The following is a 17,060-nucleotide window of genomic DNA, read 5'->3' as shown; positions in this document are numbered from 1 at the left end:
TCTACTTTTTAAAAAAAATATTTATTTATTTATTTGGCTGAGCCAGGTCTTATGCGGACCTTCGTTGCAGCCTGTGGGGTCTTTAGCTGCGGCATGCAGGGCTGGAACCCAGGCCCTTTGCATTGTGAGCGTGGAGTCTTAACCACTGGACCAACAGGGGAGGCCCCCTTCTCTACTTTAAAAATGGGTAAAATGCCCACCAACTACTAGCCTCCCTTCCTATCTGATTTCATGAGTTTTTGCATAACAACTAGTGATTATAAGACTAGCAATGGATGGATATCTGAAAAGTTTGTCAGATTCTTTATAATTTCTGAAATTGATAAGCAAAGGTTTATTGTTCTATAAACATACAATATATTATTTTATAAAAATACAATGCTCTTCGGGCCGTTTTCTAACATAGTAACTGACTTAATATGTCGAGATGAACAGTTCAAATCAAATATTTTCTTTGTGGCTTTATGTTCTTTCACTGTTGAAGGGCAGCTGAATATGCCACCCCAAAGTATGCCTCTTTGTCATAAGGGTTATTTTGAACTAATTATTTTTGAGAAACAGCATAGACAGGTGAATCTCTGAAAACAGAAGTTACCTTTTTGTTACAGACACACATTTATAGAGGAAAGCTACATTTGTGTCTCCCTCTCTATACTATGAAGAGAAGGATGATTCGAAATCATGAAAAAGATCTTATGGGAGAAGGCACCCACTTTAACCTGCATAACAAACCCTTGTTTATTATGTGTTTTTCTGATAATGTGTCCCCCCTCCCCTACACAACTTTCTTTTGTCTTTAGCTAAAGATGGTGTGTAAGGTGATGGCTTGGGCCATCTTGAGGAGTTTACTCATTTTTCCTGTGTCTCTCCTGTATACATGAGGTTTACATGTTAATATAATTTTGGTGGTTTTTCTCTTTTTAATTTGTCTTTTATTCTAGGTAGTCTCAGCCAAGAATTCAAAGGGAAATTTCTTTTTCCTACACAGTACAAATCAAATCCAGCAGCAAACTATTGGTTACACTTGTGAAATATATCCTATACCTAACCATTGTCTATTACCCCAGTTTAAGCCAAACCACCATTATCTCTCAAAAAGACCACTGCAATAGCTTCCTAATTTACATCATTACTTCTAAACTTTGTATTCACCATACAGTTGCCATAGTGAACTTTCACAAGAAATGTAAATCAGGTTATGCCATTCCTCTGTTCAAAACTCTTAGAATGGTTTGCAGAAACTTATAGCATGGCATATAAAACTCTACATGATCATAAAGCCCTACATGATCTGACCTCTGCCTATCTCTGTGAACTCACTTTCTACCCTTGCTTTCTCTGCTCTTGATCTTCCTTAAATATTCTTGATCTTAAACTTGATCTTTAACTTTCTATCTCAAAATGCCCAAATAGATGGGCAAATGCCCAAATAGTTTGGGCAGAATAGATGCCCAAACTGACTGTAATGGATATACAAATGTCTACAAATATAAGAAAAAATGTTCAATTACATTATTAACCCACAACATTGGATTTAAATTTAAAAAAAAACCCTTAAAAGAATTGTAATGCGAGAGTTTTAATTTGCTTTAAAACTTTTGTTTAGAAATATTCTCTGTGTATCATTTAAAATATAATGCATGAGTTCAGATTTTTTATATTAATACAGACAACAGTATACATCAACAAAATATTAGTATTTGGTGTTGAAGGGGAGCAGACTAGGCCACCCCAAAATACACCATTTAGCATAAGGATTATTTCGCTGAACTGAGGCGTTTGAGATGAAGCAGATCCAAGAAAATCTTCTTGCTTTCCTTCTGTTTCCCTAAAAGCAGGACACAGATTTACAGAGATGTCCCTCCTCCTCTCTTTCCCAGGAAGAACAAAGGTTAATCCTAGTAAACAACTTTAGACCCTTATCAATGGAGAAGGCATCAATTTAAATATGCCTAACAAAGTTTACCCTTGTTTCCCTGGTAACCTCCCCGTACCTGACCTCCCTACATCTCCATCTTTAGCGGCAGATGGTATTTAAGCTGGAGTTCTTTTTATTTGTTTTGTTTTGTTTTTTGGCCACACCTCACAGCTTGCGGGATCTTAATTCCCTGACCAGGGATTGAACTCGAGACCTTGGCAGTGAAAGCCACCAGGGAATTCCCTGGAATTCTAAGGCACCTCTAGAGGTACTCATTTTTCCCTGGGTTTCTCCCATGTATAGATGAGGTATAGTTGTTAAGAAACTTGTTTTTCTCTTTCGAATTTGGCTTTTATTACAGGGCTTGTTACCCGAAAACTGGGTTCGCCTCTTGGTGGGTGTCGCACCAAAAGACAGAACCAAGCCAAAGATCAGGAGAAGGAAGAAAGAATTTATTACTACTTGCAGCAAGTAAGGAGAACACCGGGGATCTTCCCAAAGCAGTGTCTCCCTGAACAGCAAGACTGGGGAAGTTTTAAGCTAAGGGTACATGCATATTCATGAAGGGGCAAAATTATCATTCCATTCTCCACCTAGGTGGGGGCCTTAGTTCCTGCAGAACTCAAAGACTGTATCAGATTTTTATCTATATCCCTTGAGGAGGAACTAGGGCTTTTATTGTTGAACTGTTGTTTCTTGACTGCTTTTCCTTTGTTCCTGCACTCCCTTACTTTCCTTAAGATCATTGATTACTGAGACACGTTCAAGGGCAAGCATTAGATCACGCTTAGATCACAAAATGGCTTAGGCCAAAATGGCTTCTCTTATGTAAATAAAGCCATTCCTGGGAATTATCCGGTGGTCCAGTGGTTAGGATTCCACGCTTTCACTGCCAAGATCCCGGGTTCAATCCCTGGTCAGGTGCGGGGACCCCCTAACCTATCTGCTTACAGGCTCTCAGCCAAAAACTCAGAAGGGTGGAGGAAAAAGTATGTTTTTTCCCTACAATTGGAAGACATATTTAAAGACAGAACAATTGAATAATGAATGAAATCATTTGGGTTACATAACTTCTAAAAAGCCTATGAAAAGTCAAATATTTTACTGTTTTTTGGTGGGTCATTTGAGTGTCTAGCATTGTTAGATATTGTTGGCATTTCTTTTTATTTCAAGAAGTCTTATTTATACTAGGATTGGAAGAAGTTCTATTTTAAGTACAAAAAACAAAGACAATAAAAGGGTATGAATAATTATATGAGATGTTAGAAGACTTAAGTGCGAAAGAAATTCCAGCTATGAAGAGGCAGTTTCAGTGAAAAATCATAATTAAGTTGCAAAAGAATGGGTTAGATTGACCAAATCTTACAGCAACGGTTTTTCACCTGGGATCCATATATGCCACAATGCCTCTGAGGATAAAAATCAGCAGAATGTGGATGGGGCGGTGGCGGTAGTGGTGAGGGGGGAAGTCCATGAGTTTAGATGGAGAAAAAAATATATTTTAATTAACCTTTAACTGAACATTGGCATTTCACTTTATTATGAATTTAGGCCTCAAACCTCAGTACCTGTTACTTTGTTACCCAGTGGAAATCACAGATGTTTCATTTTTCATAACAATTGCTGCGTTATCTTAAACCATCTTTTATACTTATCTTATTACTGATGGCAGTTAGGCTCCCCAAAAGATTGTGTTATGTACTGTGTTAATTATATAAGTGCATATGTCACTCTATCAAATTTACTTTTAAAAATACTTTGATAACTGTAATGTAATAAATTTTTTGCAACTTTTGCATTTTGTACACTTAAAACATTATTCTGAGAAGTTTCCACTTAGTCACCACACAGCCAAAGGTGTTCATGATATTCAAGAAAAAAAAGTTAACGTCTTTTATTTTGAGATGACATCAATTAAAAGAGTTCAGTGAGTGGAGAGTAAGAGGCTAGATTCTGCGACCTAGGCAGTAAAAACCATTGGCAGGGGTATTCCTTATTTGGTTACAGCAACAGAAGTTACTTGTCATGTCACATCAAATAACTCTTTCAAAGGTAACCCTATCAGCTTTGCTGACTTGGTTTCTGTCAGGAGCCCACAACACACTACATTTCTCCACTACTTATCAACTACTTTGTCGAACCATATCATAATCCTCTATATTATTTTCCTTACACCACACTTAAAGTCTACGAGGCAGAAGTTTAAGTCTGCGTGATTGGCAACACTTTACATTTCAATAGCAATAGTTATGGAAAACATTTCCTCAAATGTCTTGATAGGTTTAAAGTTTGTTAGAAATAACTAACCTGTCAAGTTCTCCTGAGGCAACAGCATTTGAGATTTAGGCCGCAACCCAAATATGAGAAACCTTTCTCGTGCTCCAGAGTGGTGTCACATCTACAGATGTAATCCCAAAATTTTAACGTAGCAACATTGCCTCGTGGCACATGTACTGTTAGGGAAAACGTATGTGGCTGACAGTATTTGGGTGAGGGAGACTATCGTGCCACGAAGCTCTCCGTTGATCTGTAGGGGAACTGGATGTCCTTGGGCATGATGGTGACGCGCTTGGCGTGATGACACACAAGTTGGTGTCCTCGAAGAGCCCCACCAGGTAGGCCTCGCACGCCTCCTGCAGCGCCATCACGGCCGAGCTCTGGAAGCGCAGGTCGGTCTTGAAGTCCTGAGCGACCTCGCGCACCAGGCGCTGGAACGGCAGCTTGCGGATCAGCAGCTCCGTGGACTTCTGGTAGCGGCGAATCTCGCGCAGGGCCACCGTGCCGGGCCGGTAGCGGTGCGGCTTCTTCACGCCGCCCGTGGCCGGCGCGCTGCCGCAGGCCGCCTGGTCAGGCCCTTGCTGCACCGTCTGCTAAATTCGAGTCAGGGTAGTGCTTCTTTTGTACCAAAATATTTCAGAAACTGATGCTAATGGTTACCCGTGGACGCACACTTATTAAGGATTAGCGATAAAGTCCTAAGTCCGTAGATAATCACTGCAGCGAGCTTTCTTTAAAACGTGATAAAATGTTTTTCTTACTTTGCTTTCAACAAAGCAGAGGATGGGAAAGTGACTCAGGCTTTTATTAAATCTCACTACCCCTTTTCATCGTCCAACGTAACAAATGTTAAAACTCTTTTACAGAAAATATGGGTGGCCCTGAGAAGAGCCTTTGGTTTGAATTTATCCGAGCTGCTATAATCTAGTCAATTACTTGCCCTTGGCCTTGTGGTGGCTCTCGGTCTTTTTGGGCAGCAGCACGGCCTGGATATTGGGCAGTACGCCACCCTGAGCGATGGTGACTTTGCCCAGCAGCTTGTTGAGTTCCTCGTCGTTGCGGATGGCCAGCTGCAAGTGGCGCGGGATGATACGCGTCTTCTTGTTGTCGCGAGCCGCGTTGCCCGCCAGCTCCAGGATCTCCGCGGTCAGGTACTCCAGCACCGCCGCCAGGTACACCGGCGCGCCGGCCCCGACACGCTCGGCGTAGTTGCCCTTGCGGAGCAGGCGGTGCACTCGGCCCACGGGGAACTGAAGCCCGGCCCGTGAAGAGCGGGTCTTGGCCTTGGCGCGAGCTTTCCCGCCTTGCTTGCCTCGTCCAGACATCATGAAATCAACGACAACGCCTCAGAAGTCTTTCAAAACGAAAGCGTAGGGGCAGCACTTCTTATAACCCTTATTGGGCGCGATAAAAGAGGTATGTCATTGGTTAGGATTGTGGCTTCATTTTAACCAATGGAAAGGCGGCAGTAGGATTCTTGCGTTGTGATTGGGTAGAACTAATTTCTTACGGCTTCTTAAACAGCCACCAATCAGACACAAGACTTTAACTTATCACCTTATTTGCATAAGAGTTTCTATATAAAAGGGACACATCGTATCTTTTACCACGCTATTTCTCTTTCTCTTAAATTCTTTTGAGTTGCTTTTCATCATGCCGGAAGCAGCTAAATCTGCTCCTGCTCCGAAAAAGGGCTCCAAGAAGGCGGTAACTAAGGCGCAGAAGAAAGATGGTAAGAAGCGCAAACGCAGCCGCAAGGAGAGTTATTCCATCTATGTGTACAAGGTGCTGAAGCAGGTCCACCCGGACACCGGTATCTCGTCTAAGGCCATGGGCATCATGAACTCGTTTGTCAACGACATCTTCGAGCGCATCGCGGGCGAGGCGTCGCGCCTGGCGCATTACAACAAGCGTTCGACCATCACGTCCAGGGAGATCCAGACGGCCGTGCGCCTGCTGCTGCCCGGGGAGCTGGCCAAGCACGCCGTGTCCGAGGGCACCAAGGCTGTCACCAAGTACACCAGCGCCAAGTAAACAGTGAGTTGGCTGCAAACAATTTAACGGCTCTTTTAAGAGCCACCATATGCTCAATAGAGAGAGCTGGTGGCTGGTTTTGTTTCTGCGCTGGGCCTTCGTAGCTCATTACAGTATTTAGTCTGCGAAGTAGACCAATTACTGAACAGTCCTTTAGGACTTTGCTGTCACGGTAAGCTTGAGATACGCTAACCTCAAAAATGTTACCTGACCCTGGCAAAGCTCTGGAACTCCTTGTAACCCTGCCCTGGCTTTTTCATTGTCGTTTAGGTACTTCGTATATTTAAAAGGGTTCAGATACCAATTCTGTTACCATTTAGGGTTAAGTAACGGGGGAGGAGTTAATTTTTAAATTCGTAGTAAATCCAAATACTCATGGCTCTGGGACAAAGAATTGGATTCCTGAGGGGGTTCAGAGATTGCGCGGGCAGTTTAAATTTGCCCGGGCGCCCGCTCATTCCCTCCACGGCCTGATTGGTTGCCGGCATCCAGGAAGAGACCGGGGCTTTCGGTGCGCGGGAGGAATCCACTTCCTGCTTCTCAGTCTAGCACACAGAAGCTCTTGAATAAACATTTTCGGGTAGTTCCTGCTTTTTTCATTTTTGTCTTTTTCTTAGTGCTTTTTCCCTTTCGAGAATGAGATTTAATTAAAAATCAAAATTTTCTTTGGAGAGAAGGGAACTTGATGGATGTGATTTTCAGCCTGAGAAATACCAGCGCTTTATTTCTAATTAGAATATTGCTTTCGTTTTGCCCTATATCCATATAATAGGAAACATTGCAAGACTAAACATGACTATTTGGGGTCCGATGAAGGCGAGAAGCTTGAGGGCGTTTATCTCAAACTTTTTTCTGGAAAAAAATCCGTTTCTATTTTAAAGTTGCTTTGGTTGGTATTTTTAATGCTATTTTAACTTTGCCTGGAACCAGTGAAGAAAACCAAATTCCGCGTCGTTCAGGTTGTCATAAATGAGAACCAGGCACTCAACAAACAATGCTTCTCTGTATTACGGTTGTTTAAAATTACGTGTCTCTTTTAGGTCAAAAGCCATTATCTATAAAGTTTGGAAGCTTCCACTATGGCTGATTTTTTATTTAGATCGTGATTTTCAATGAATTTAATTTACGTAAATAAGTTACCTAATTTATCTAAAACGGATCTAAATTTAGCATAGTAATAATGTCTAAAAGCAATTAATATTTGTTAAATCCACTGTCAAATTTACTCTTCCCCTTTGTTGACCCAAAGCCTACCCATGTTTCAACGCCCACTTCAGCCTTGCCTGCCCTCTGAAATTTCTTCCCTTTTTTGAGCTTTTTCTAACAGCTTGTCCAGAATTTGGAAACTGCCTCCATAGTGTCTCATATCTATTTGAGTTGCTACTAACTGGCTTGTTGTGTGTTTCCATATAGAGAATGTACACTCATCATGACATGAAAAATAAAGAAAGCAAGAAAGAAAAAAAGTTATTTTCTTTCACCATCTCCATCCCACACTAATGGTAACCGAGTCCTGTAAATAAACAGAACATAAATGATTTTTGTTTCTTGTTGTGTCATGTGTCACGTGAGCCTCCCATCTTCTCCATTAATCCAAATAATTAGATGATAATTACCAAGCTAAATACTTTTTTGGTTGTTTCTTTGTCTTTTAGTATATAGCAATCAGAATAAAATCTGTGGAAGAAGGAGAGGGATTGGAATAGAAGGTGAGTCATCCTTTATCCCCAGATGAAAATTCATAAAGACTAAATTTTTGAAAACTATAAAGTTGAAAAGTCCCAGCCAATTCTCCTATTACGCAGAAAATTAAACTGCCTAAGAGAGATATAAACCAGGTAAATAAATCAAATCATCTTCGGGCCTGTTTGCACCTTGATGGAATTCCCTTATGAGTAAGGGGAGGATTTACTCCTTTGCTTGAAAAACCAAATGCTATCAGTTTATCTCATCGTTCAAGGCTAAACTAACACAGTATGTCATTTGAAAAAATGTACGTTGTGGTGTATTTTATCACAAAAGAAATAGACATTTGTTGCTCACAATACTTAGAACTAACTGCCAGGTCTTCCGCAGAGGTCACAAATCAGGATGACGCCTTGACTATTGCCTTAGATGAACCAGCTGGTTGTAAAGGACTTTTTTTCAAGGTACATTAAATGATTATATTTCCTTTTCTACTGTACACATATTTCTTTCTAAACTAATCTACAACGCTTATTGAAATTAAGGCACCCATTCCCTCAGAAGTTAATAGAGACACACTGACAGAGTCTGTCAAAAGATTAGTGGCTCTATATATAGATGCCATGCAGATATCTGTTCTTCAATTATAACTTTATCTTTGTTATGTTAAAGTTAATTTCATTATAATACAAATTTCTGTTAATTTTATTTTCAATTGTTGATGATATATGGAAAATAATCAATTAGTAATAACTACATTTACAAACTATCCATTGATTTCAATAAATTTTGTCCTGGATGAGGCAGGGATTTGTCTTCAATGAGGTAGACACTTATTCTAGATTTGGATGTGCTTCACTTTCTCTTATGTTGTTGCTAGCAAGACTATCTGTGGACTTAATGAATACTTTATACCTCACATCTCACAGCATTTTTTTAACTGATCTCAATACATTATAGAGAAAAAGTAAGGCAATGTACAAATGGCAATGAGACTTACTGCAGGCTTTTTTTTTTTAACATCTTTATTGGAGTATAATTGCTTTACAATGGTGTGTTAGTTTCTGCTTTATAACAAAGTGAATCAGTTATACATATACACATGTTCTCATATCTCTTCCCTCTTGCGTCTCTCTCCCTCCCACCCTCCCTATCCCACCCCTCCAGGCGGTCACAAAGCACCTAGCCGATATCCCTGTGCTATGCGGCTGCTTCCCACTAGCTATCTATTTTATGTTTGATAGTGTATATATGTCCATGCCACTCTCACTTTGTCCCAACTTCCCCCTCCCTGTATCCTCAAGTCCATTCTCTAGTAGGTCTGCATCTTTATTCCCATCTTGCCCCTAGGTTCTTCATGACCATTTTTTTTTTTTTTTTTTAGATTTCATATATATGTGTTAGCATACGGTATTTGTTTTTCTCTTTCTGACTTACTTCACTCTGTATGGCAGTCTCTAGGTCCATCCACCTCACTACAAATAACTCAGTTCTTTTTTATGGCTGAGTAATATTCTATTTTATATGTGTTCCATATCACCTTTATCCATTCATCTGTTGATGGACACTTCTGTTGCTTCCATGTCCTGGCTATTGTAAATAAAGCGGTAATAAACATTTTGGTACGTGACTTCTTTTGAATTATGGTTTTCTCAGGGTATATGCCCAGTAGTGGGATTGCTGGGTCATATCGTAGTTCTATTTTTAGTTTTTTAAGGAATGTCCATACTGTTCTTCATAGTGGCTGTATCAATTTACATTCTCACCAACAGTGCAAGAGGGTTCCCTTTTCTCCACACCCTCTCTAGCATTTATTGTTTGTAGATTTTTTGATGATGGCCATTCTGACCGTTATGAGATGGTATCTCATTGTACTTTTGATTTGCAAATCTCTAATGATTAATGATGTTGAGCATTCTTTCATGTGTCTGTTGGCAATCTGTATATCTTCTTTGTAGAAATGTCTATTTAGGTCTTCTGCCCATTTTTGGATTGGGTTGCGTTTTTTTGTTTGTTTTTTTAATGTTGAGCTGCATGAGCTGCTTGTAAATTTTGGAGATTAATCCTTTGTCAGTTGCTTCATTTGCAAATATTTTCTCCCATTCTGAAGGTTGTCTTTTCGTCTTGTTTATGGTTTCCTTTGCTGTGCAAAAGCTTTTAAGTTTCATTAGGTCCCATTTGTTTATTTTTATTTTTATTTCTATTTCTCTAGGAGGTGCGTCAAAAAGGATCTTGCTGTGATTTATGTCATAGAGTGTTCTGCCTATGTTTTTCTCTAAGAGTTTGATGGTGTCTGGCCTTACATTTAGGTCTTTAATCCATTTTGAGTTTATTTTTGTGTATGGTGTTAGGGAGTGTTCTAATTTCATTCTATCACATGTAGCTGTCCAGTTTTCCCAGCACCACTTATTGAAGAGGCTGTCTTTTCTCCACTGTATATTCTTGCCTCCTTTATCACAGATAAGGTGACCATATGTGTGTGGGCTTATCTCTGGGCTTTCTATCCTGTTCCATTGATCTATATTTCTGTTTCTGTGCCAGTACCATACTGTCTTGATTCTTCCAATCCAAGAACATGGTATATCTCTCCATCTATTTGTATCATCTTTAATTTCTTTCATCAGTGTCTTATAATTTTCTGCATACAAGTCTTTTGTCTCCTTAGGTAGGTTTATTCCTAGATATTTTATTCTTTTTGTTGCAATGGTAAATGGGAATGTTTTCTTAATTTCACTTTCAGATTTTTCATCATTAGTGTATAGGAATGCAAGAGATTTCTGTGCATTAATTTTGTATCCTGCTACTTTACCAAGTTCATTGATTAGCTCTAGTAGTTTTCTGGTAGCATCTTTAGGATTCTCTATGTAGAGTATCATGTCATCTGCAAACAGTGACAGCTCTACTTCTTTTCCAATTTGGATTCCTTTTATTTCTTTTTCTTCTCTCATTGCTGTGGCTAAAACTTCCAAAACTATGTTGAATAAGAGTGGTGATAGTGGACAACCTTGTCTTGTTCCTGATCTTAGTGGAAATGGTTTCAGTTTTTCACCATTGAGGACGATGTTGGCTGTGGGTTTGTCATATATGGCCTTTATTATGTTGAGGTAATTTCCCTCTGTGCCTACTTTCTGGAGGGTTTTTATTATAAATGGGTGTTGAATTTTGTCGAAAGCTTTCCCTGCATCTACTGAGATGATCATATGGTTTTTCTCCTTCAGTTTGTTAATATGGTGTATCACATTGATTGATTTGTGCATATTGAAGTATCCTTGCATTCCTGGGATAAACCCCACTTGATCATAGTGTATGATCTTTTTAATGTGCTGTTGGGTTCTGTTTGCTAGTATTTTGTTGAGGATTTTTGCATCTATGTTCATCAGTGATATTGGCCTGTAGTTTTCTTTGTGACATCTTTGTCTGGTTTTGATATCAGAGTGATGGTGGCCTCATAGAATGAGTTTGGGAGTGTTCCTCCCTCTGCTATATTTTGGAAGAGTTTGAGAAGGATAGGTGTTAGCTGTTCTCTAAATGTTTGATAGAATTCGCCTGTGAAGCCATCTGGTCTGGGGCTTTTGTTTGTTGGAAGATTTTAAATCACAGTTTCAATTTCAGTGCTTGTGATTGGTCTGTTCATATTTTCTATTTCTTCCTGGTTCAGTCTCGGAATGTTGTGCTTTTCTAAAAATTGGTCCATTTCTTCCAGATTGTCCATTTTATTGGCATATATTTGCTTGTAGTAATCTCTCATGATCCTTTGTATTTCTGTCGTGGCAGTTGTTACTTCTCCTTTTTCATTTCTAATTCTATTGATTTGAGTCTTTTCCCTTTTTTTCTTGATAACTCTGGCTAATGGTTTATCAATTTTGTTTATCTTCTCAAAGAACCAGCTTTTAGTTTTATTGATCTTTGCTATCGTTTCCTTCATTTCTTTTTCATTTATTTCTGATCTGATCTTTATGATTTCTTTCCTTCTGCTAACTTTGGGGTTTTTTTGTTCTTCTTTCTCTAATTGATTTAGGTGCAAGGTTAGGTTGTTTATTTGAGGTGTTTCTTGTTAAGGTAGGATTGTATTGCTATAAACTTCCCTCTTCAAAATGCTTTTGCTGCATCCCATAGGCTTTGGGTCGTCGTGTTTTCATTGTCATTTGTTTCTAGGTATTTTTTGATTTCCTCTTTGATTTCTTCAGTGATCTCTTGGTTATTAAGTAGTGTGTTGTTTAGCCTCCATGTATTTGTATTTCTTACAGATTTTTTCCTGTAATTGATGTCTAGTCTCATAGTGTTGTGGTCAGAAAAGATACTTGATACGATTTCAATTTTCTTAAATTTACCAAGGCTTGATTTGTGACCCAAGGTATGGTCTATCCTGGAGAATGTTCCATAAGCACTTGAGAAGAATGTGTATTCTGTTGCTTTTGGATGGAATGTCCTATAAATATCAATTAAGTCCATCTTGTTTAATGTATCATTTAAAGCTTGTGTTTCCTTATTTATTTTCGTTTTGGATGATCTTTCCATTGGTGAAAGTGGGGTGTTAAAGTCCCCTACTATGATTGTGTTACTGTCGATTTCCCATTTTATGGCTGTTAGTATTTGCCTTATGTATTGAGGTGCTCCTATGTTGGGTCCATAAATATTTACAATTGTTATATCTCCTTCTTGGATCGATCCATTGATTATTATGTAGTGTCCTTCTTTGTCTCTTGTAATAGTCTTTGTTTTAAAGTCTATTTTGTCTGATATGAGAATTGCTACTCCAGCTTTCTTTTGATTTCCATTTGCATGGAATATCTTTTTCCATCTCCTCATTTTCAATATATATGTGTCCCTAGGTCTGAAGTCGGTCTCTTGTAGACAGCATATATACAGCTCTTGTTTTTGTATCCATTCAGCCAATCTATGTCTTTTGGTTGGAGCATTTAATCCAGTTACATTTAAGGTAATTATCGATATGTATGTTCCTATTTTACTGCAGTCTTAATGTGTACCACATCCTTCGTTGATAAAGAAGCAGCCTTATCAATTATTGGGAGACTCAAAGTGGCACCTAGCAGTTTTACTGGAGTCCTGTTCAACTGGATACTGTATGTGTGCTGAATAGTGACAAAGAATTGGTGTAATTTCTCCCCTTGTCAAAACACATTTGTTAAAGAACTAAGAGGTAGGGCTTCCCTGGTGGCACAGTGGTCGAGGATCTGCCTGCCAATGCAGGGAACATGGGTTCGAGCCCTGGTCTGGGAAGATCCCACGTGCCGTGGAGCAACTAGGCCCGTGAGCCACAACTACTGAGCCTGCGTGTCTGGAGCCTGTGCTCCGCAACAAAAGGCCGTGATAGTGAGAGGCCCGCACACCGCGATGAAGAGTGGCCCCCGCTTGCCACAACTAGAGAAAGCCCTCGCACAGAAATGAAGACGCAATACAGCAAAATTAATTAATTAATTAATTAACTCCTACCCCCAACATCTTCTTTAAAACAAAACAAAACAAAACTAAGAGGTAGAAATGGAGTGGTACCACTGCTATTACACTTACTTAATTACCAACTTGAAAAAGTTTCACTTTCCATCCTTGCATCTCTGCTGTGTTTATTTTACTTTTTTTTTTAAGAAGTTTTAGTATCCAAAGGAGGACTGACAAAATCAGGTAATTTCAGTCAAAATCCTAGTTTTGGAATTTGGAAGTTAATTCTAACATTTATTTGAGGATCAAAAGGGTAAAAAAAAAAATCTAAGAAACTCCTGATGAGGTGGAATATGATTTAGTGATAAAAAAAGAGTCATATAGCTATAATACTGGGTGGTATTGCACAGAAATGGACACATTTACCAGCTGAATTAGCTAGAAAGGCAAAGATCGTATCTAACTTTTTGTTGAATCTTTAGAAATGAAAATGGTGAGGTAAGTGAGGAAAAGATAAGCTGTTCAAAAATTTATCAGGACAATTGGTTACCCACAGAGGAAAAAAGACCCTTAAATGTAAAAGGAAAACCATTACGCCTTTTTAGAAGGTAAGCTAAGAAAATATCTCACAGTACCAAAGGATTTCTTAAACAAGAAACAAAAGTTCTAACCATGAAGATAAGAGTGTTATGTTACACTTCATTAGAGGAGGCATTTTCTTTTTAAATTATTTTGCAGCATCAAGACTTCTATGTTCTTTCTTAATTTGGGAAGGACAGAATATTAGTGAATATCAATTTTAAATGAGGAAAGAGTTGAAAAGTTGAAAAGAGTTGAAAAGTCTATTTCTACTAAAATCTGACCTTGACCTCACTCAAGGTCAGATTTTAGTAGGTTCAAACCTTTCTTCTCTTCATTCTACTTTCTAATTCAGAATAATTAAAGTGTTAAGATGTCTTTTCTTATTTTGTCTATAGAGAAAACAAGTCATTTTTTTTATCATATAAGAAACTAAGATTTTCAGAATAAAAGAATTTCAATTATAACCTTAAAGATGTTAAGTTAAAAAAAAAATGGTACTGATGAACCTAGTGGCAGGGCAGGAATAAAAACGTAGACATAGAGAATGGACTTGAGGACACAGTGGGGAGGGGGAAGTTGGGGCGAAGTGAGAGTAGCATTGACATATATACATTAAAATATGTAAAATAGTGAGCTAGTGGAAAGCGGCAGCATAGCACAGGGAGATCAGCTCGGTGCTTTGCGATGACCTAGAGGGGTGAGATAGGGAGGGTGGGTGGGAGGCTCAAGAGGGAGGGGATATGGGGATATGTGTATGCATATGGCTGATTCACTTTGTTGTACAACAGTAACTAACACAGTATTGTGAAGCAATTATACTCCAATAAAAATCTATTTAAAAATGTTAAGTAAAAAACGCTTTTGACTTAAATTTGAATGGAAAATATCAGTATGATCTTTTTTTTTTTTTTCCTTTTAAGAAAACCCTTATTTCCCCCATCACTTTTCAGAGAAAAGTTCTGCAAACAATGACCACCCATGGACAATGAGCATTCCCATCACCCAGATTATAGTTTCTCAACTCCTTTTCCCAAGAGCAAACTCAGATTTGGTTAAATGTCATGAATTAAAATAGATTTAAAAGACACAGTAACCAAATACCATTTGTAGATCTAATGGAATACCATTCAGACAAAATCATTGTAAAAAAATATTTGAGGCCATTGAGGATTTTTTTTTTTTAGTACTAGATATTAGATGATGTTAAAAATCATTTAAAATTTTTCTTAGGTGAGAAAATCTTGTATTTTATTTAACTCTGTATCCGTTAGGATGTTTGTGAAAATATTCATGATTGAAAAAAATATGTTTATGATTTCTTTACACTGCTACCCTCTCCCACAATGTACACCTGGATAATGAAACAAAGCAGATGTTGGTAATTGTTGAAGCATGTCTGATGGACACCTGGAGGTATGTTTTCGTGTACTTTGGGGTATACTTCAAGACGTCCATAATCCTTTCCCCGCTTCCCTCCCCCTTACCCCCCCCTCAAAAAAAAAAGATTTCAAAAAAGCTGGCCCAATTAACGAAGATAATTCTCTTTCAGTCAACAAGGGGTGACAATGAGAGGAATCAAGTGCTGGCAAAGAGAAATTCTGGCAACTGAACTAAGGGAACAAGAAGGCCATTTGCACAAGGGAGGAGCTCATAGCAGCAGCGGTCCCCTCCTCCCATCTCCCAGGCTCGACAAACAAGAAACGCTATTGCCATCTTGTGGCCCTTTAAGAAAATGTAGCTAATATTGTTTTGTGGTTTCTACTAGGCAGTCCATTGCTTGGGTTTAATAATTGCATATATAAATAATACAATAAACAATCCTATTTCAAACACAGTCCTCATCTGCCCAGTTCCCCCATCAATAACAAAGAACCACGTTTATTAGTTTCCTGTGTACGCATCTGGAATTTCTTTATACAAACACAAATATGTAAGCGTGGATTCTATTCTGTCCCCATTAACATAAATGGCCAATGGCTATATTCCTCTCACGGTTCTGCCCCTTGCTTTTCTCATTATCTAGCTTGGAGCTCTTTCCTATTAGTAAGTAGAGTGGCTGAAACTTCTCAGCAGGTGCACCTGAGCCAGTGACCCTAGGAGGGTAACCTGAGACCAAACCTTTTCCTACACTGGCTGCATCTTCCCTGAAAATAAGCCTGATGCTTATTTGAGAGGAAGCCTGGGACTCTTCGATGAACCTGGTCCAGAAAGCTCTGGGGTGGCTGAATTCCTGTTCCCTTCCTGAGATAGGACTTCCATGCTTTGTAATAAGGGAAGTTGAGGTCCTGATGCAAGTATTCATCTTGTCAGTGAGGCCTTCTTTGTCATCTTTAATAATTAAGCTGCCCCATGCAAATTTCCTATCCGTATTACTATATTTTTCTTCATAATACGTATCAAGATCTGGCATGCTATATACTCTACTTATTCTTTTGCTTATAATCTTCACCATACTGCCCTCTTCACCAGAATGTAAGTTCCTTGAGAGAAGTATTTTTCTGCTTCAGTCTACTTTGATCACTACTGTATCCCCAAGCTTCTAGAACGGTGCCTGGCACAAAGTATATCTGGATAAAGTAATATTCCTTGGCTCCACTGCTGTTATGGGAGACCCTCAAAGAATTTTCTTTACTGGGGCCCTTCCGTGTTTGAGTGTAAAGAAAGGAAAGAAAAACCAGTATATATATGTATTATCATACATGTAAGAATGCAGGAACATGTATTGATGACAATAACATATACTTTGAACCAAAAGATGCAGAATGGTGGAATGGTATGTTTTAGGAATCAGTCCAGATGTGAGTTTTTTCCAAGCAACTTCACCAAAACCATATAATGGGGTGCATTTTTTTTTTTTTTTTTTCTGTACGCAGGCCTCTCACTGTCGTGGCCTCTCCCGTTGCGGAGCACAGGCTCCGGACGCGCAGGCTCAGCGGCCATGGCTCACGAGCCTAGCCGCTCCGCGGCATGTGGTATATTCCCGGACCGGGGCACGAACCCGTGTCCCCTGCCTCAGCAGGCGGACTCTCAAACACTGCGCCAACAGGAAAGCCCTGGGGTGCATTTTCTTTAAGAGCGTCTCTATAATCATTTTCTAGAAAGTATAGTTATCTGAACTAACGTTTTTATATGAAGAACATATTGTCTTTGTGGTTTTAAAGAC

General features: G+C 39.1%; 2 protein-coding genes and 1 pseudogene across 3 annotated transcripts; 1 reads left to right on the top strand and 2 right to left on the bottom strand.

The window, feature by feature from the left end:
* Positions 1 to 3,212: 3,212 nt before the first annotated feature.
* On the bottom strand, positions 3,213 to 4,788 carry LOC113631625 (histone H3.3-like; annotated as a pseudogene).
* Positions 4,684 to 5,523, bottom strand: LOC113631844 (histone H2A type 1-like). The gene has a single exon (XM_027128584.1). The coding sequence runs from the start codon at positions 5,521 to 5,523 to the stop codon at positions 5,128 to 5,130; it is 396 nt and encodes a 131-aa protein (XP_026984385.1). The 3' UTR covers positions 4,684 to 5,127.
* Positions 5,524 to 5,839: 316 nt separating this feature from the next.
* Positions 5,840 to 16,737, top strand: LOC113631850 (histone H2B type 1-J-like). Of its 2 annotated transcripts, XM_027128592.1 has the most exons (5): positions 5,840 to 6,232; positions 7,643 to 7,938; positions 8,306 to 8,379; positions 15,270 to 15,310; positions 15,447 to 16,737. In XM_027128592.1, the coding sequence occupies exon 1, from the start codon at positions 5,849 to 5,851 to the stop codon at positions 6,227 to 6,229; it is 381 nt and encodes a 126-aa protein (XP_026984393.1). In that variant the 5' UTR covers positions 5,840 to 5,848; the 3' UTR covers positions 6,230 to 6,232; positions 7,643 to 7,938; positions 8,306 to 8,379; positions 15,270 to 15,310; positions 15,447 to 16,737. The 2 variants fall into 2 exon arrangements, with proteins under 2 accessions (XP_026984393.1, XP_026984392.1); XM_027128591.1 differs by having other exon boundaries at positions 5,840 to 7,938.
* Positions 16,738 to 17,060: the final 323 nt, after the last annotated feature.

This window comes from Aethalodelphis obliquidens, unplaced genomic scaffold, assembly GCF_003676395.1.
Source record: "Aethalodelphis obliquidens isolate GAN/ISIS:26980383/991018 unplaced genomic scaffold, ASM367639v1 scaffold34, whole genome shotgun sequence".
In the NCBI taxonomy this organism is placed as follows: Eukaryota; Metazoa; Chordata; class Mammalia; order Artiodactyla; family Delphinidae; genus Aethalodelphis; species Aethalodelphis obliquidens.
This window is presented reverse-complemented; position numbering and strand designations above follow the sequence as displayed.